The 20,054-nt window shown below is 40.5% G+C and overlaps 1 protein-coding gene across 2 annotated transcripts; it reads right to left on the bottom strand.

Annotated features, from left to right (window-relative positions):
• Nucleotides 1-11,906: 11,906 nt before the first annotated feature.
• On the bottom strand, nucleotides 11,907-19,517 carry LOC114319012 (uncharacterized). Of its 2 annotated transcripts, XM_082884495.1 has the most exons (5): nucleotides 18,557-19,511; nucleotides 13,722-13,823; nucleotides 13,541-13,613; nucleotides 13,168-13,250; nucleotides 11,907-12,582 (listed from the first exon to the last, which is right to left on the bottom strand). In XM_082884495.1, the coding sequence occupies exons 2-5, from the start codon at nucleotides 13,814-13,816 to the stop codon at nucleotides 12,216-12,218; spliced, it is 618 nt and encodes a 205-aa protein (XP_082740621.1). In that variant the 5' UTR covers nucleotides 13,817-13,823; nucleotides 18,557-19,511; the 3' UTR covers nucleotides 11,907-12,215. The 2 variants fall into 2 exon arrangements, 1 of the variants encoding a protein (XP_082740621.1); XR_014338936.1 differs by lacking the exon at nucleotides 13,722-13,823 and having other exon boundaries at nucleotides 18,557-19,517.
• Nucleotides 19,518-20,054: the final 537 nt, after the last annotated feature.

Below are 20,054 nucleotides of genomic sequence, written 5' to 3' on the forward strand. Positions count from 1 at the left end.
TCATACACAATCTCGGGCCCAAGCAAAAGCCCATCTCCAACTTCTGCCTAGCAAATTGGAGACCTACATTTCCTGCCATACAATGCCTCGAAAGGCGCCATACCTATACTCGAATGGTAGCTGTTGTTGTAGGCGAATTCAGCTAATGGCAGATGACTTTCCCAGTCTCCCTGAAAATCGAGGACACACATTCTCAGTAAATCCTCCAGAGTTTGGATGGTCCTTTCTGATTGGCCATCTGTCTGAGGATGATAGGCACTACTCAGTCTCAGTTCAGTATCCAGTGCAGTTTGTAGGCTTTGCCAAAACCTCGATGTAAACTTCGAATCCCTGTCAGAAATAATAGACACAGGCACTCCATGCAGTCTTACAATTTCATCAATATAGATGACAGCCAATTTGTCCGCATTATAGATTGTCTTGACAGGTAAGAAGTGAGCAGATTTGGTTAGTCTATCAACAATAACCCAAATTGAATCCATACCTTTTCTGGAGCGAGGTAATCCAACGACAAAATCCATCGTGATATGCTCCCATTTCCACTCTGGTATGGGTAGAGGTTGCAATAATCCGGCAGGTCGCTGATGTTCAGCTTTGACCTGTTGGCAATGAAGACATTTGGACACAAAGTCGGCAATCTCTTTCTTCATTCCCGGCCACCAGAAATTCTGTTTCAGATCTTGGTACATTTTCGTATTCCCCGGATGGATAGACAATCTTGAGTTGTGGCCCTCTTGCAGAACTCTTCTTTTCAGTTCAGTATCATTTGGTACACACAGTCTTTCATGAAATTTCAGTACATTGTTCTCGAATTTGAATCCCGGTCTCGGTTTAGATTCTCTTTCTTCGATGATCTTCTTCAAGAAGTCATTCAGTTGCTGTTTCTCTTTAATCTCTTCAATCAGCGCCGGTTGAGCAGAAATAGCAGCTAAGGTTCCACCTTGTTCTCTCAAAACAATTTCTATTTCAGATTTTTCAAGGTCACAAAGCAACTCTTTCTGTCCTGTAAGCAAACAGGCTAAGTTTCCAATCGATTTCCGGCTCAATGCATCGGCAACGGTATTGGCTTTTCCCGGATGGTACAATATCTGTAGGTCATAGTCTTTAATCAGTTCCAGCCATCTCCGCTGTCTCATATTCAGTTCTTTCTGTGTGAAGAAATACTTTAAGCTCTTGTGGTCGGTGTATACTTCACATGTCACCCCATACAGATAGTGACGCCAGATTTTCAGTGCAAATACTACTGCAGCAAGTTCCAGATCATGGGTCGGGTAGTTCTTTTCATGTGGTCTCAGTTGACGGGAAGCATAAGCAATGACCTTCCCATTCTGCATTAAAACACATCCCAAACCCTTATGAGAAGCATCACTAAATACAGTATAACCATCCGTACCTGAAGGTAAGGTAAGAACCGGTGCAGTCACTAATCGAGTTTTCAACTCCTGGAAGGTAGATTCTCTTTGGTCAGTCCAGTCAAATGATGTCCCCTTCTGAGTTAACTGAGTCAATGGTAGGGCAATTTTGGAGAAATCTTTGACAAATCTTCTGTAATATCCAGCCAGTCCCAAAAAGCTTCGGACTTCAGTCACATTTGTTGGTCTAGGCCAGTTCACTACAACTTCAATTTTCTGCGGATCAACAGAAATTCCATTTTTGCTAACAACATGCCCCAAAAACATAACATGGTCAAGCCAAAATTCACATTTAGACAGTTTAGCATACAGTTTCTGTTCTCTTAAGGTTTGTAGGGCAAGTCTCAGATGATGTTCATGCTGTTCTATGCTTTTGGAGTAAATCAATATGTCATCGATAAATACAACAATAAAGTCATCAAGGTACGGTTTAAAAATTCTGTTCATGAGGTCCATAAAAGCAGCTGGTGCGTTCGTGACTCCAAAAGGCATAACTAGAAATTCATAATGTCCATACCTTGTTCTAAAAGCAGTTTTATCAATGTCTTCCGGTTTAACCTTCAGTTGATGATACCCCGATCTGAGATCAATCTTAGAAAACACTTGTGCACCCTATAACTGATCAAATAAATCATCAATGCATGGCAATGGGTATTTGTTCTTTACAGTTACCTTATTCAGTTCACGGTAGTCGATGCACAGTCTCAGTGAGCCATCTTTCTTCTTGACAAACAAAACAGGAGCACCCCATGGCGAAGTGCTAGGTCTGATAAACTTTTTGTCTAACAGTTCTTGCAGTTGCACTTTCAGTTCTTTCAGTTCAGTGGGAGCCATTCGGTAGGGGGCTTTAGAAACTGGTTGTGTTCCGGGAATCACATCAACGGTAAATTCAATCTCCCTGTCAGTCAAATCTCCTGGAAGATTATCTGGGAAAACATCTGGAAATTCTCTGACTATAGGAATGCAATTCACATCAGTTTTAACGCTATCATCAGTAGACACAGTCAGTACAGAACACAGATATCCTTTACACCCCTTTCTAATTAATTTAACAGCTTTTACTGACGAAATCAAATACGGAGGAGGTACTACTCCACTCCCATTAAACACAAATTCAGGTAGACCAGGTGGACGGAAAACAACTTGCTTGGTCACACAGTCAATAGTGGCATGATATTTTTGTAACCAATCCATCCCCAATATTACGTCAAAATGATCAATGTTCAATGGCAGTAAATCAATAAACAGATGCATATCCCCAACAATGATTTCACATGCGGGGTACATATAAGCACATGTCATAGATCCCCCTATGGGTGATGATACGGCTAGCAGATAGTTCATAGGTTCTAAGGGTCTATTCAATTTCCGTGAGAAAGCATGCGATACATAAGAATGCGTAGACCCCGAATCAATTAATACATATGCATTTTGTGCACAAATAGAGAGAATACCTGACACATCGGTCTCGGTATTCTGCACATCTCCCGGTACTAGTGCGAACACTCGGCCTTGCCTCACAGGCTCTTTCCCGGTAGCTCTGGGGTTAGGCTTTGGTGGAGCATTTGATGCTGCTGCGCTTGGTGCAGCTTTACTACTGACTTGTGGAGCAGAGGGGCAGTCTTTAACCATGTGGCCCACCTTGCCACACCTGTAACAGGCTCCTGATATTCTGTAGCAGACTCCCTTGTGCTTCTTGCCACACTCAGGACAGGGTGGTATGAATCCACTCCCTTGACTGGGGCTAGTTGCCGACCCCGTATTCTGTTTCTTGTTGGCTGGGTTGTGCTTGCCTTTCTTGAATTTGAAACCCTGCCTTTTTCCATGCCATTCAGTTGTTGGTGTTTCAGATTGTTTCACCGCTGCAATGTTCGACTCGGCCATCAATGCCCGGTCGAGAACACCCACAAAAGTCGGTAACTTCAAAACATTTATCCGGTCAAGTATTGCCACATTAAGGCCACCTTCAAATTTCCTGGCCTTCTTATATTCAGTATCCACCATATGCGGTGCATATCTAGCAAGCTCAGTAAATTTCGTCTCATATTCCGCAACAGTCATTGTGCCCTGCTTCAGCTGTTCAAATTCAGTCACCTTTCTATCCCTAACACACTGAGGGAAGTACTTTTCAAAGAAGGACTCCTTGAACTGAGCCCAAGTCATAACAGTATTTGTGTCACGGGTCAACATCCACCACCTTCTAGCCTCTTCTTGTAGGGTGAAGGTAGCTAACAATACTTTGTTTGCTTCTGAGCACGGAAACACTTCGAACAATTTTTCCGTTTCCAGAACCCAAGCTTCAGCCTTTAACGGTTCAAGGCCTCCCTGGAAGGATGGCGGTTTCATCTTGCTGAATTTATGGGTGAGAGCAATAATATCCCCATCATCCACGTTAACATTAGGTTCCGGCTGTACCGGAGGAGGAGGAGGAGGTGGGGGCGGTTGGTTCTGCTGTTGCTCAAGTCTAGCAGTTATCAGTTCTATCATTCTTTCCATTCTTTCCATTCTTGCCTCGGTAGACGAGGATTCGGGTTCATTTGCATTGTCCATTTCACTATAAGCAGTTATAACAGTTTTAAACATAAGCAGTCATTTGTTTACCAGTTTAACACATTAGCAGATATTCAGTCATAACGTAATCACACACTTAACATGCTCATGAGATGCCCTAATCACTTTCTAGGACACCCTATGGCTCATTTGGACACGTGTGTGCGGCATAACTCGTGGTTAAGTATCGCTCTGATACCACTCTGTCACGACCCAAACCCGGCCCCATGGGTTTAGCACCGTAACCGGCCAGTAATCCGAGATTACCGAAGGCCTGCAGAACAGTAATACAGTAAAACAGAGTACAGGGCCTAGCGGAAGCCAATACAGTAATTAAATAGTGTCCATTGAGCTGTGACAGTCTGTATGCAAAAAGGCTTTTCATACATTCACACATAAACAGTACAGAACAGTAAGTACAATATTTACATCCATTCAAACTAGGGACTCAACCCTATAGAACAGTACAGAAAACATTCCGTCTGTACAAAACAGTACGGTCTATACAAAATTTACAGTCACACAGTACAGGGACCTAATCCCTGTATAACAGTACAGTAAACAGTCAGGCTATACAGAACAGTTAGACAGTACAGAAGACAGGCGGGGGAAAACCAACAAAACACCCCCAAGCCATAGCATGGAAACTCGGAACCTCGCAGTGAGGCACAAAGGCTGGCTTGACAAAACTGGAGTAACCCTGACGCCTCTAGCTGCTGTCTGGTGCCTGTACACCTACATATATATATGAGCAGTGAGCTAAAGCCCAGTGAATAACATAAAGCGTAAAGGGGTTTAGAATGAATGTCCTTACAGTGATAAAAACAGTTCAATTCAATCAGTATTTCAGTCGTTCAGTACAGTAAACAGTCATATGTGGTACATCCATTAGCATAACAGTAACAGTAGGTCTTAAAAGACCGAACAGTAATGATGGCCATCAGTCAGTAAACAGTAGTGGTTCCACGAGGGAACCGACAGAGATCTCTGTAACAGTAACAGTAACAGTAAACCGTAGGTACTAAGGATGCCACAGTACAGTTCAGAAATAAAGGACATACATTCATTCAGTAAATAATACCAGTTCAGTAAACAGTTCAGTTCAGTATTCAAAAGATAATCAGTTGAACATATCTTTACACAATTGTTACTCACAGAGTTCTGGGCTACAGTATGCTAGAGCGTGTCTCTCCAGTTGCCAACCCTACACAGTTCACAGGTTGAACACACTAAGCTATACAGTTGGGAAATCTCATAACTTAATCCCTAATTGCCTTGGTGTGTTCTACAGTGATATCCTCATCAAGATGCCTTAAACTAGGCCTAAGAATGCCTAGGATGGAATGAGGATGCAAAAATACACTTAGAAAACATTTTGCAAACTTTGCTGAAAATAGGGGCTTCGCTCGAGCGAGACCTTCTACGCTCGAGCGTAAGTCCAAAATCAAAGGCTTCGCTCGAGCGAGGGATCCTTCGCTCGAGCGGTCTGCAAAACAGTAAAAGTACTGGATGCTGAAATTTTACGCGCGATCGTCGCTCGATGGTCGCTCGAGCGGAGCCCTGGACAAAGGTGCTCGCTCGAGCGGGGAATCCTTCGCTCGAGCGAGGAAGCCAAATCTGGAATTTCCAGATTTGCCTCCCAAGCTCAAACCAAGCATTCAACCACTCCAAACTCGACCTCTTGGGCTCAAATTCTGGAAAACACCACTAAATTCAATGTATAACAAGATTCAAAGCTCAATTCATGAATTCAAGCCCCAAAGGTGAGTCAATTAAAACCATATTCAAACCCATTTTCAAGAACAACATTCAAACATGAATGAATGAGTTTTAACCCAAATTGAAGCTCCAAGGCTTGCTCAAATGAGCTCATTTCTTTCCAAAACCAGATGAAAACATGGTCTATAACAACAATATGAGCATGCATGTACCAATGTCCATGTAATCAACCTCAAAATGCAACAATACCAACATGCATGCAAGAAATGATCTTCAATCCATCATTTATGGACCAAATCATGACTTAGCTCTACAAATTAACATGAATCATGCAAGAATGAACTCAAGAACAGCAACAAGAAGATGGATGTCCTACCTTAGTCTTGTAGAATTAGGAGTGAGGGAGCTCAAATATGCAAATACACTTCAATTACCAAGCAATTCTACCAAGTTCCAAGCAATGCAAGATGAAACTCACTCTCTCCCTCTCAAGGTCGGCTAAAGCAAGGAAAATGGCTGATCAAAATGTGTTTTGATTCAAGTATAAGGCTCAAGTGTGTGTATATGAGATAGTGGCAAAATGGTAAATATGACAAACTCTTTAATTGGCTTATTTTAATCTAATTTAATCATACCTAATCAGTTTTCAGATAAATATACCATAAAATCACATTAATTACGAGGGTCACGGAACATCAATCGGTTTCTAATTCGGCCGCCGATAAGGCCTTCAATTAGCAGTTTAAACATATAAACATGAACAGATAATCAGACAATCAAACAGATAGAATGCAATTAACTAACATATACTCAGTTAATTCAGATTCCAATTTCAATCAGTCAGTTCAGTACTTTACTCAGTTCAATTATCAGTCAGTTATCAGTCATTATCCGTTTCGTTTAACAGTAATCGGTGATTATCGGTAATCAATCAGTCCCTAATCAGTAAACAGTATGAGGGTTGTTACAGACATCCACACTTTCATGGCAAAACCGCAGTTGTGAAAACAATGGCCTACCGTTTCAGCCTCCACTCCACACCCAGGACATAAATCCATATTGACGATATGATGTTGCCGCAAATTGGCCCTTACAGCTAACAACCCAAGACACATTTTCCAGCCAAAAATCTTGAGTTTGGTTGGTAAATGAAGCTGCCAGAAACCTCGCCAGAATTGCCTATGCGACTGCCCATTAGTGGAGGTAGCACCTTGGCCATCCAAAGAGGTCATATCCATACACAAATGATATGCCGATCGTACCGAAAACTCACCATTTCGGGAAAAATGCCAGACCAATTTATCCGAAGGTAACGTGGGACAAAGAGGAATGCATCGGATAGCCTCCACATCCATGCCCAAAAAATTTTGCGTAAGCATCTCATCATACCATGCACTCTTCTCAGAATCAATCAAATCACTAACCCGCGCATCATCCGAAAAGAGTCGAAGGTGGCAAAATTACCTTAAAAGAGTGAGGCCGTGGAACCCATTTATCATACTTAACCGAGATGTTCGCACTATTCCCAACACGCCATCGAAGCCCAGCATTTAATAGACTTCGAGATCCGACTATACTCCTCCAGGTGAAAGATGAATTGCTCCCGACCAAAGCATCGAGAAATGAAGTTTGAGGAAAGTACCTAGCCTTAAAGACCCGTGCAACCAAAGATTGAGGCCGCTGCACTAATTGCCAACACTATTTGGCCAACAAAGCTGAATTGAAATGTTGAAGGCACCGAAATCCCATACCACCCTGTAATTTAGACTTACACAATTGTTTCCAGCTAGTCCAATGAATTTTTCGGGTTTCCTCTTTTTGTCCCCATCAAAAATTGCACACCATAGACTCAATTTCATGGCACACTCCATCAGGGAGGCGAAAACAGGACATAATAGAAGTGGGTATGGCTTGAGCAACAGACTTAATGAGTACCTCTCTACCCGCCATCGATAAAAAATTTTCCTTCCAACCATTTACTCGAGTCCATACGTGCTCCTTAACAAACCCCAAAACGGCGCACTTAGAATGCCCCACACAATATGGTAACCCCAAATACTTCCCGTACGGCGCCAATGAGCCCACCCCAAGAATAGATGTCACCACTCGCTGAGTAACCAAGTCCGTATTTTTACTAAAACAAACAGCCGATTTTTGGAAATTAATTTTCTGCCCTGATGCTTGCTCATACTTTTGGAGAATATCTCGCAAAACACCCGCCTCATCTTCCTTAGCAGCCGCAAATAGAAGACTATCATCGGCAAAAAATAAATGCGACAAGCATGGACTACCCCGGCAAATTGAAATTCCGGACAACCGGTTAGCTGCCATAGCATGGGCGAGGAGCGCCGACATTCCTTCCGCACAAATAGTAAACAAATAAGGCGAAAACGGATCCCCTTGGCGGAGGCCCCTTGCTGGGTAAAACATTCTGGAAGGCTTCCCATTAACAAGCACAGAAAAAGAAACAGTGGACACACAATTCATAAGTAGTTGCACAAACCGTTGCGGAAATCCTAACAGGAGCATCATTTGATTAATAAATGGCCATTCCACTCTGTCATAGGCTTTACTCATGTCAAGTTTCAACGCCAGGCAACCATCCTTTTCGGCCCTCTTATTCTTGAGAAAATGGAACACTTCAAATGCCACCAACGCATTATCAGTAATGAGACGGCCCGGAACAAACGCACTTTGAGTGTCGGAAATTACAGAAGGCAGCACCTCTTTAAGACGATTGGCCAACATTTTTGCAATTATTTTATAGACAACATTACACAAGCTAATTGGCCGGGAATTCTGACATGAGCTTGGGATTCTTAATTTTAGGAATCAGCACAATGAAGGTATGATTAATATGTGAAATCTCATCAACCCCATTCAACACCCCAAGCACCGCAGAGCTCACACTAGGCCCCACCACTGGCCAAAATTTTTGAAAAAATAAAGCAGGCTTACCATCGGGCCCGGGAGCCTTCGTTGGATGCATTTGGAAAAGCGTATGGTGGACCTCAACTTCAGAAAATGGTCTACTCAATTGAGATGCACTGTGATCGGAAACTCTCGCCTGAATCAACTGCAATACTGGGCCCATGTTCAGTCCCTCACCCGCCGAAAATAATTCCTGAAAATAATTCACAAAATTGTCCTCCACCACTCTTTGATTCTCCTGCCAAATTCCATTAGGATCAACAATACCAGCAATTTTCTTCTTCTTATGACGTTGGGTGGCCTTGGAATGAAAAAACGAAGTATTACGGTCCCCATCCTTTAGCCAATTAGCCCGAGCACGTTGACCCCAAAAAATAGATTCCCGTTCTAAAAGCTCATCAATATCACAACGTAGCTTACACATTTCTGCAACATCGTCTGGAAAATTGGAACTTAGCGTAAGCAACCGCTGTAATTGATCGGTTTTCTCCTTCAACTGTCGGCTAACACATCCAAAAACATTACGATCCCACCATCGCAACGAAGAACTTACATGTGCAATAGTAGAGACCAAACTTCGAACACCTGCATTAGAAGAAGGCAGCCAATTATCGGCAACTACTTGCTCACAACTTGCATGCCATAGCCACATAGCTTCGAACCGATACATGCGATGACCACTAGCAGGAGATTGACGTTGTTCTTTAGCCCCACAAATGTCAACACAAATAGGTAGGTGATCGGAGGATGTGCACACCATAGGATAAACCTTTGCATGTGGAAACAAGAGTTGCCAAGCATCATTAGCAAACCCACGGTCCAATCGCTCCCGAACCAAAACGTTGCCACCGCGATTATTGGACCAAGTGAAAATTGGCCCAACAAAACCCAGATCAGCCAGGTGTGCATCTGCGATAACATTCCGAAAATGTTCCATTTGGGATGGACTACGCCCCACGACGCCACACTTCTCGCGACAAAACAAAATTTCATTAAAATCACCCGCACAAAGCCAAGGCATTTGGAAGCATGTTGCTAGTCTACGCAATAATGCCCAAGAATTTTTCCGTTGTGCCATTTCCCGGTGTCCGTAAAATCCCGTAAATCTCTAAGGCTGTTCCCCCAATCCAGCGTCCACAAATACGTCAATATGACCAACCAAATAACTTTTCACACTAACCTGGATACCCGCTGGCCATAACAAAGCAAGTCCGCCCGCAAGTCCAACTCGGTTAACATAAAAACCACCACAAAATCCCAGTTTTTGCCGAATCCCATCCATATGCTTCGAATCGAGCTTCGTCTCCATGAGAAAAACCAGCCCAGGAACTTCCGTTTTCAGTAGAAACTGAAGAGATCAGACTGACCGTGGGTTCCCAAGCCCGCGATAGTTCCAGTATAACACATTCATTAGGATCGGCGGGGCTGAACATCAGCCTCCACCGTTGAAATATTGTTATATGGGTTGATAGCATCACCCCCTTGCACACACAAACGTTTCCCAGCCTTCACATCCCAAGTTTCATCACTCAGATTCCCATCATTAACTACCACCTCCTCAAGTACTCTCTTAGTTCCCATAACAGGGGAGTGAGCAGTATTGGGGTCCATATGTTGACGGGCCACCCTCTTCCACTTCTTTTTGGGCAACACTGATTCACTCAGTGGGCTAGCCTCAACCTCCATCAAAAGATTAGGAGCCAGGAGAGAAAATTGGGCCACCAAACCTGACTCAATTGCCGTGGGCTTGGCCCCACCTAGGCCCAAACTAGAATGTTGAGATTGATGCCCCAGTCCTCCTTCTGCAGTAACCTCCCGCCCATTCATAAATTCAAAAGTAGCAGACGTGGGTGAAGATATGGTACTGCTCGAAATTGTAGCCACATGTACCGCGTTTCCTTTACCAATGCTATCAATCACGGGAATCAGAGTTTCTCCACCGTGTGCGTTCCTATCCCGACGCCGGTCAGCTACCACAACCACCGGAGCACAGAGTGGCGAAACACTCTGCGGTGCCCCCTCCTCCTGATTCACATGTTCAGGAATCATCCGCATTGGTGTCCCCTGACCACCAGGAGGCCTCATCCCTACTCCTCGATCAATCGGACTAGTGCGACGAGGCCCTTTGCTTTTGAAAGTATCCATTCTCAACCATGCCCCATATTGCAACACATCAACCCGAGTGCCATCGGCAGAAGAGAGTTTAGCATCACACTCCCGATCGCTGTGCCCGAGTCTTCCGCAAAAATAGCAATAAATCGAGAGGCGCTCATATTTGAAATCCACCCAGATAGGGTCGGCAGAGGACAAAGCAAGTTTCATCCCCCGTCGTAGGGGCTTCCGAACATCAATGGCCACTCGAATTCGCATTGTTCGGCCCCATGCAATTCCACCATCTTCAAAATCCATATCAAGAAACTGTCCAACAGAGTTGCCAACTATTTGCCCAACCTCTTTATTCATAAGAATTAGAGGAAGATTGCAAACATGCACCCAGAAGTGCACCGATGTCAATTGAATGTCAGATGGTTGAACATTTGGATCCATCTCGCCCAACATTAGAAGGTGCTTATCAAACGTCCAAGGGCCGTTCAATAATACTCTCCGTTTATCCACAACATGACCAAACACGAAAACAAATAGGTTGTCACCAATGACTCGTACTTGCATTCCTTTAGTGGGTTGCCACACCGATAGCAGAGTACTCTTCATGGCGTCAACATTAAAAGGCCTACGAGTGAGCAACTTGCCGACAAGGCACATATCCGATTTGCCCATCATCAAGCTTGTAGAGTCCCCCCCAAGCCTCACAACTGTGTCCTCCGAAGTGAGAGATAGCGTACAAGTAAGGTCGAGAAGGGAGTCAGCCATCGCTTCACTACCACCTCCGCCAACCTTCTATCACAAAAAAAGAACTTGCACAAGGCAAGAAAAAAACCTCCACTCTAGAGAGAGAGGACTTATTACAAAAAAAAGAATCGATAAATAAACAGATTTTGTATGTTGTTACTTTTTCCATGACATGCTATAGTACGCCATTAAAAATTATTTAACAACAAATTTTGTGCGTCGTCGTTACTTTTTTACGACTACTTTTGCACGCCGTTAATTGGTGAGACAAATAATGACGCTGATTGCGCGCTGTAAAATATGTAATATAATGACTTATTATGCCTGCCGTAGAATATGCAATTTTTTTTTTTTAAAATTTAGCAGGTTCTATTTGACCAATTTTATACAATCTAACAACTATTACAAACAAGTATCACAAAACATCAATCAACCACCAAAATATTATTTGAAATATCACAAAGAAACTATATCGATAAATTATAAACATTCAACAATTGTCTTTACATTCCAAACATTCGAAAATATATCCTTAAGTTCTAAACTATACAAAAAGTTTAAACCATCCAAAACTATGCATATCTAATTTTCTAAACATATCGACAACTATTAAGAGATTATCTAATTTGTCAATGATTCATTATTTGAGCCACCATTAAGTACTTCTTTTACTTATAAATTTGTCGTCGACATTAACGTTCGCTTATTGATTCGGCGAAGTCGGCGATCGCTGTTCCGTTTCCTTTTTCAGAATCAATAGCAATGCAGGTTCACTGCCTCATTTAGTTCCTTCCCACAAACTGTTGCTTTCAAGTTTGACTGGCAAGTCGGGTCATCCACACCTATTTGGTTGCCGAGTTTATTACCCTGATGACTACCTCTGTTCCGTTTCCTTTTTCTAGATTCAGTAGTAATGCAGTTTTCATTGTCTCCATCCAGCTCCTTTCCACAAACTGTCACCTTCAAGTTTGATTGGCAAGTCGGAACATCCACACCTCCATGGTTGCCAACTTTCATGCATCCGTGACTTACTGGTTGCTTTGCAAGATAATACTTACAAACAAGCTGATAAGCCAATTTTGCAAGAGACTGACCAGAGACAGACTTGGGGATGGGTGGCCTGGAAAGGTTCACAAAGTGTAGCAGAAGACATGAGAACAAATACAAGGAATGGTTTCTAATAAAACAAAGACCAAGTAACATTAACAAAGTCAAGTGACCTGAATCATTGCCTAATTGGGTATGAGATCATGTTTTTTTTTTTTATAAATAGAGCTGTAAATGATCCAATTCGAACCAAGTATTTGGTTGCTTGAGCCTGATTTTAAAAAACTTTTTTGAGTTTTGAGATATCTGCTTAATACTTGTATAGTTCAAGTAGGGATCAACAAACTTTCATTTAATGATGCTATTTGAGTCATGGAACCAATGCCTTGTGCAATGGACCAGCGGTTAAGCTTCAGCCTATAAGCACAAGCATGTGGGTTAAAGGCAACCATTTTATGCAAATAATCAGGTCATGCATTCAACTATATAGGAAATGGGTGTTTAAATTACTCTAGCTAACTCATATTAAAAGAAGTGGAAGCCTTATCTATTTGGCTCGAGCCTTCGCATAAAATGAGCTAGCTATTGGTTGCAAGCAGACTCATGGATCCAACACGTAATTACTACAAAAGAAAAGGACAGATCTGGAAGCTCTCACCTTTTAGGAACTATGCGTCCAAGAAGGGACGATTTCTCATGCCATAGAATAGGTGAATGTAGGACATCTCGCTTTTTGACTGCCTGATACAAGACAAGTACAAGATGCATGACAAGCAAAATAAAGACTGAAATAAGGCTCAATGCAACTATCATGAATAAAGGAATAAACACTGATATATTCATTCAATAAGAATGAAATAGATATGATATTATTCACAACATGCCAATCAAGGAAACATGGCATAATATGACTTAACCATGATTGAGTAGATTTTGCACAACACATGAATTCAACAAAATCTTTTTAGACTTTTGAACATTACTTGACTGGTTGGATTTCAAACTCGCAACAATGTATAAACGTTACATACCTTCTCAGGCACAGTCACTCCTGGTGGTTTTGGGATGTGAGAATGAAATGAAGGGTATTTATAGAAGACAGATCTGCAAAAGACGAAGAAAGTGAACAATTAATAGTTGACAAGGAACTGGTGATGTACCACTTGGTACAGTCTATGTTCAAAGCAAACATAACCGTCCCCAGAAACATACAGGACTTCGTTCTTTATAATCATCGGCATATCACCAAGTGGATTAATCTCCAGAGGACACACAGGTTTATCAGAAATATAAATGTATCCATTCATCCCACCGCTGCATGAAAGTTCAGTCAGCAGTAGAATGGTAAAAAAAAAACTAACTGGAATATAATCATTTTTTAAAAATTACTTCAACTGAAAGGCAAACTTCAATTAGCACTCCTAAGGAGCAAATAATAGAATAAGATCATCTTATAGTCTAGAGCAGCATAGCATGACAAAAAATCATGTGAAGCTTGCAAAACAAGTAACCATGTACTACGAAAGGTTTAAAATTTCATAAGGTTGAACAAGGAATAGATGTCGACACAGATTGTTCTCCAATGGTCCACAACCAACTCAGGAAATTGCGACAAGGTTTCTTTGTGAGGTGGACAACACCAGGGGGTGATCATAGTCTCTGACACACCAGATGATAGTGGTGAAACATGTGAATTTATGAACTATCAAGCTTGGATACCACTTCAAGAGTTACTAGGTCATTAGCCAATTGAAGGCTCTCCTAGGGCATTGAGTCCCATATTGGTGGAATCAAATGGACATAAATTTACTTTTTAGGACACAAGCTGCATCTACATATTTTAGCTGGGGGAAACTGAAACTGACATGGGAAACAAAGTGCTCTATGATGGACTTCAGGAAAGGAACAACAGCATCCCATGACAAGCCCCAACAGTGATCAGCTAGTGATTTTAAAACATACATAGAAATACATATGTGCACATATCAATAAGCAGTCGGCTGTGCAGCTCACTCATGCACATAACTGAGTATCAAAAAGGATTAGAAAGAGAAACCAGAAAGATTGTCAATAGCAGATAACAAAAGGGGGGAGGGGGGGGGGGGGGGGAGGAGAGAGATTTTGGAGAAACAAAAACTGGATGAGTAATCTGGGATACTGCCTCTGGGAGCTCCAATGTTCAATCTACTTAAATTGAAGTGAAATGAAGACCAATTCTAGGAAGCCCAGAGCATACATGGATTTTATTCAGGTGCAGTTTTGGCACAAAAAGTACGGCCTCTATTGAAAGACTCTGGATACTACATTGTCAACAGTCCCCACATATTCAAAGATGTGCATAACCAAGGCTATAAGCATAGTGTTAACTAGAATACTACTAGTAATGCCATGCCGAGGTTGCGTTACGGAGCCTCTATAAGGTCTGCATCACTGTGCATACAAACAAAACTACTAGTGCACCAGCAAGTCAATCATTGATGAAATATGAAACATGTTGAGCATGAGACAAATCCTTCAAACAGAGGCAAGAAGAGAAATGCTCAAACTAAACGTAAGGCGGTAAGTCACCTCAGCTAGTCATGGTGGTTGTCATCCAATGGCTGTCCAATAGTTTAAGCTATTAGAGAATAGACCAGACTATTTATATCAAGTTCTTACACCTCCTTTGACATGAGAAACACTTGGCACACAGAGATGGATGGACAGACAATATGGAGTACAACCAGACAGACAAAAGGGAGAACAATGCAACTAGAAATACCTGAACCTAAGAACTCCTAGAACCAAAACTCTATTACTATGTTAGACAACCACTTTCTCAAAAGTTGAAACTATTAGAAAACATGCCAAAGAAAATACACCAAGCCCATAGTAATGTCAGGTCTAGCTTCACTCTCTAAACAATTTGTTACCTCTCAACATTCCAAAACTATCCTCTAATTGATGGTTACATCCAAAGTCGAGTTTTTTCATTTACTCAGCATTCCCAAACTACAAAACTAAAAAAAATCAACTACGCTTTAGTCCAATTTACTTGAGACTGGGAGCATGGATCTGTTCTCTCAATTGATGTTATTCGAAGCCATATCCTTAATCAAATCCAAGCCAATCATGCTCTTTTTCGCTGACTAAAACCATGTCCTTAACCTTCCTCTTATCATATTAGTACCTTCCACCTGGATAAATTCACTCTTCACCGAGCCATTACTTGGTCTATGTTGCACATGGCCAAACTATCTTAAACGGCTTCTCCTCATATTATCATTAGTTTTTTTCATTTATCATATATATATATATATATTATCATCAGTTTGTTTCAAAATTTGGAAAACAAGAAATCAAAGTAGAGAATGACCACCAGCATTAAACAAATGTGCAAACAATGGTCGGCATTCTTTGCTCCTTGTCCCTTCTCCTCCCATCTCCCTCTCTTGACACCACCATAACTCCCATAAGAGACACCATTGACTGCTTAAGTCTCACTAATACAAAAGCAAATTTTATGGAGTAAAACAAACCAATAAAAATTAAAGAAAAGGAAACATTAGCACAATAATCTCAACTCAAGGAAATTAATTTTAAAATATACATAGTTTGAGTGTTGCTGGTATACTTTGACATAAGAAGCATGGACACTTTTAAGAAGGTGGCATGCCCATGTTGATCCATGTCGACACGGATACCAACACTCATCGGACACTACTAAACATATGTCATTTTTTTAAGACCAAGATACTCTTTAGACACTTGAAAGACACATATATCCATTGCTTAAACACCCATAAACTAATTATAAGTTAGAACAACAATGATAAGAGAAAAGTGATGTAATTTTATAGAAATTAGTGTTATGTTTCTACACTGAAAAGGTTAGGGAGTTACACAAGAAAAAGAACTGTAGTGAGAAAAACAAGTATAAGGTTAGAGATTACCACTGTAAACAAAAAGTTGTGTACTCTATCCAATAATCTACTGATCTTCATGTTAAAGAGAAAACCTTACACTTTAGATGGAGATGCAGAAGAAGCAGCATCACCAAACCAACTTCTATTCGACAATTAAATTAGCAGGTGAGCACAAACATGTGTAGAATTGTATTTGTTAACTTAAAAAGGTTACCCCAACATAAGAAAAGTAATATTGTGAATAGAAAGATCTATGGACTTTGTTTCCTGAGATATTTTCTAGGCTCTAAAAGCCTAAATTGAACCATTCTCCGTCTCTATGTGGTTGCACACAGCAATTTTAACCATAATAGAAAATGCACCACTCTAATGTATGTTACTGTTAAATTATGACTAAGATTCATAAGAAGTGTTCATACTGCTATTGTCCAAGAACAATAAAGGGAAACATTCTTGTTTTGAATGAAATTAGTCTCAGGACTATACATCATTTTCCAGGTCCAGGGGATAACATCAGCAAATAGGGTCGATGAATACATTCTTTGCTATTTGATGTTGCATTTCCATCATCAGCTGTGAGTCTGTGACTAACTCATACCAGGTCCATAAATAGAACTTTCTGGCATTAGCATCACTGAAATTAGTTCATATCATACAAGAAACAGAAATAAATTTATAGTAGGATTTGCTTAATCCATATCAGTTCCACCCCAAATTCCCAATCCAGGTGCTTAGGTTCATATTACCATGATAAATGGGCTTATGCTAAACAATTTAATATTATATACATATCTATATATACTATTATAAAGAGAAGCCTTCTTTTGGTGTCTATGTCTCAAATTATAGGTTTTCCCAAAATATGCCTATATCAGCACTAAGCCAAAATCAATTCAAACCATCTTCATAAATTCAAAATGTAGATCAGGTCAATTGAACAAACACAACACAACAATTCATCTTCAGAAACACACACACACACACACACACACACACATATATATATACATGACATATTACTCATCCACACAATTAAATATATATACATACATAGAGAGAAATATAGACGAGTAAGGTTACCTCAAGTATCATAAAGATCTAACCATTTTTGTGTAATGGAAAAGCTATTTTCTCTTGAATTGCTTGCATTAGCAAGTAAATAGGCTCCAAATTAGTAACTACCATGATGCGCATTCCAATTAAAATAGCACTCACAGCAATTACTACAACCAGCCTGTTAATAATAGGGGCATCAATCCAGGAAAAATGCACCTCACAATGCTTTGAGCATTTTCATATATACTGCACAAAATCCTTATATTATTTTAACTTATCTTCTATTAATTTGGTGTATTCACTAGAACTGCAGTAATCATCAGGACCAAGCCTTAATGTATGGGTTGATATTTGCCAAAGAACAATATATTTCCTTGTATCTAGTAATTATGTGTCGTTTCCAATCATATGTGCGAGGCTAATGAAGTTGAAGAGAAACAAAAGACAACGAAGGTAAGATACCTCAGTCTAAATCAGATCTAGCAAACAGAGAAATCCTAGCATGGGATTATTGTTATTTTCAACATAAATCATTTGAAGAAATTCAATCAAAACTAGTCAAACAACTTCTTTTCTTTTCTCTTCTAACTTATCTAATAAGTTATTTTCTTTTCTTTTCTTTACTAAATTCCCAAACAGAGTGCCAGTTTTCTATGCAACCAAACAGAGAGAGAAAAGGCAAAAATTTACTACCCATAAAGGAGGGAAGCTCCTCAAGCCACAAAAGTTGAAAGAAAACCTTCATGAGAGGGAATGGAATATATATGTGTGTGTGTATTGGGATGCATCAGCAACTACCTTAAGTACAACCAACATTTCCCAAATCTGAAAAACAATTTTTAAAAAACAAAAACACCGAAAACAAAATAAACAAGAAAAATACACAAATAGAAAGCAAACCCATAACCACAAAACACCAAAAAACCAAACCCAGAACCTAAAATCAGAAATTGAAGGGCACATATCAAACTGGTTATGAACAAATTGAGAAGATTAATTGAAGTAAGGAAGCAAAAATAGGTAAATTGATGGAAAACCATAACAGAAAAGAAGTGGAATTCATAGAAGCATAGTCGGGATGGTTACCAATCATGGCGGCAGCAGTTTTAGCGGCCAATTCATTGAGTTGCCTGGTGGTGACGCCCTTGAGCTTCTTGAAACGGGCAATGATCTTATTGAAATGTAGAGTCTCTTGACGCCCATCTCTTTTCACAACATACATCTTTAAAAAGCTCCCAAACTAGATAGATAGTAAACAATTTTCAGAAAGGACTTTCGTCAAACAGGTTTGGTGCACAATGTGGCTGATCCAACCAAATCAAACAACAATCAGATGCCCAATTACACACATATACATACTTCGAATTTCCATTTCCGCCATTAGGGTTTGGAAATCGAACAATCAGATACCCAATCACACACACACATATAGAAATCACTGAAGCTTTACACATATATATATATATATATATATATATAACTTTGAACATAGATCATGAACCAACAAAAATCGAACACAGATTTGGCCTCCATCGTTCATCTCGGTGGCTGTAGCAGCGGAGAAAGAGCCTTCACATCTTAGATCTACCATAAATCTAACAGATTTGAAGCCTTCATATCTTATATCGTCGTTCGAGAATGGCACGAAGACGGTGAAGATGGTGGTGGTGGTGGTGGTGTGTGGTGGATGTGAGGGTGAAGACAGTGGCAGCTATGGAAGAGGAGTAAACGGCGGGGAGACCGTCGTCAATCTGGTAAGGAAAAGAGAAGATGGAGAGAGAGAGAAAAAATGTAGAGAAAAGTAAGCCGCCGGAAGCAAATACATGTCCTGAAGCAATAGGCCGAGAAGAGCGAGAGAGAGGTTGGTAACAAAGGTGATGGCGGTGGCCCGACAGTCACAGTGGCAGTGGCGGTAGCGTCGGAGGCAAAGGGGAGAGAGATGAAGTGTAACCATGTATGGGTTTGAAGAGTTATAAGGGTTTTTGATGATGATGAGTAGAATGTTAGGTTCTGGTTTTGGGTTGAAGAGTTGGAGTTTTTGATTTTTTTTCTTTTTTCTTTTTTTTTTTTTTTTTTTTTGGTATTTGACGCTCAAAATTTTTATTTTGGCATTGTTTTTTATTTTGATCATTCTATTCACGACAAAAATTGCATGATGTGAAAAGTAAAATATTTTTAACGGGTTAGGGTATGTGTGTCATGAAAAGTGTTCTTTTTAACGACTAATTTTTTGTACGTCGTAAAAAGTGTAATATTTTTAACGGTTGACCTTTTGTGTGCCGTGAAATATTCAATATTTTTAACGGCTAATGTACGCGTGTCGTGTATAGTTGATGTTTAACAGCAGGCCAAATACACGTCGTAGAAAGTTTTATTATTTATAGCTAATATTGCAAGTCGTAAAAAAATCATCATTATTAGCATTCACGGCCTACTCAATAGACACGTCGTGGTTGGGAAACTATTTACGACATGCAAAAAAAGAAAATCGTAAAATTGAGAAACCACGACTTGTATTTACTGTATGTCGTTAATGTGAAGCCGTAAAAACTCAATTTTGTTCACATAGTCTAAATTTATAGAT

Source organism: Camellia sinensis, chromosome 8 (genome assembly GCF_055761805.1).
Source record: "Camellia sinensis isolate YWXY chromosome 8, ASM5576180v1, whole genome shotgun sequence".
NCBI classification, from domain to species: domain Eukaryota; kingdom Viridiplantae; phylum Streptophyta; class Magnoliopsida; order Ericales; family Theaceae; genus Camellia; species Camellia sinensis.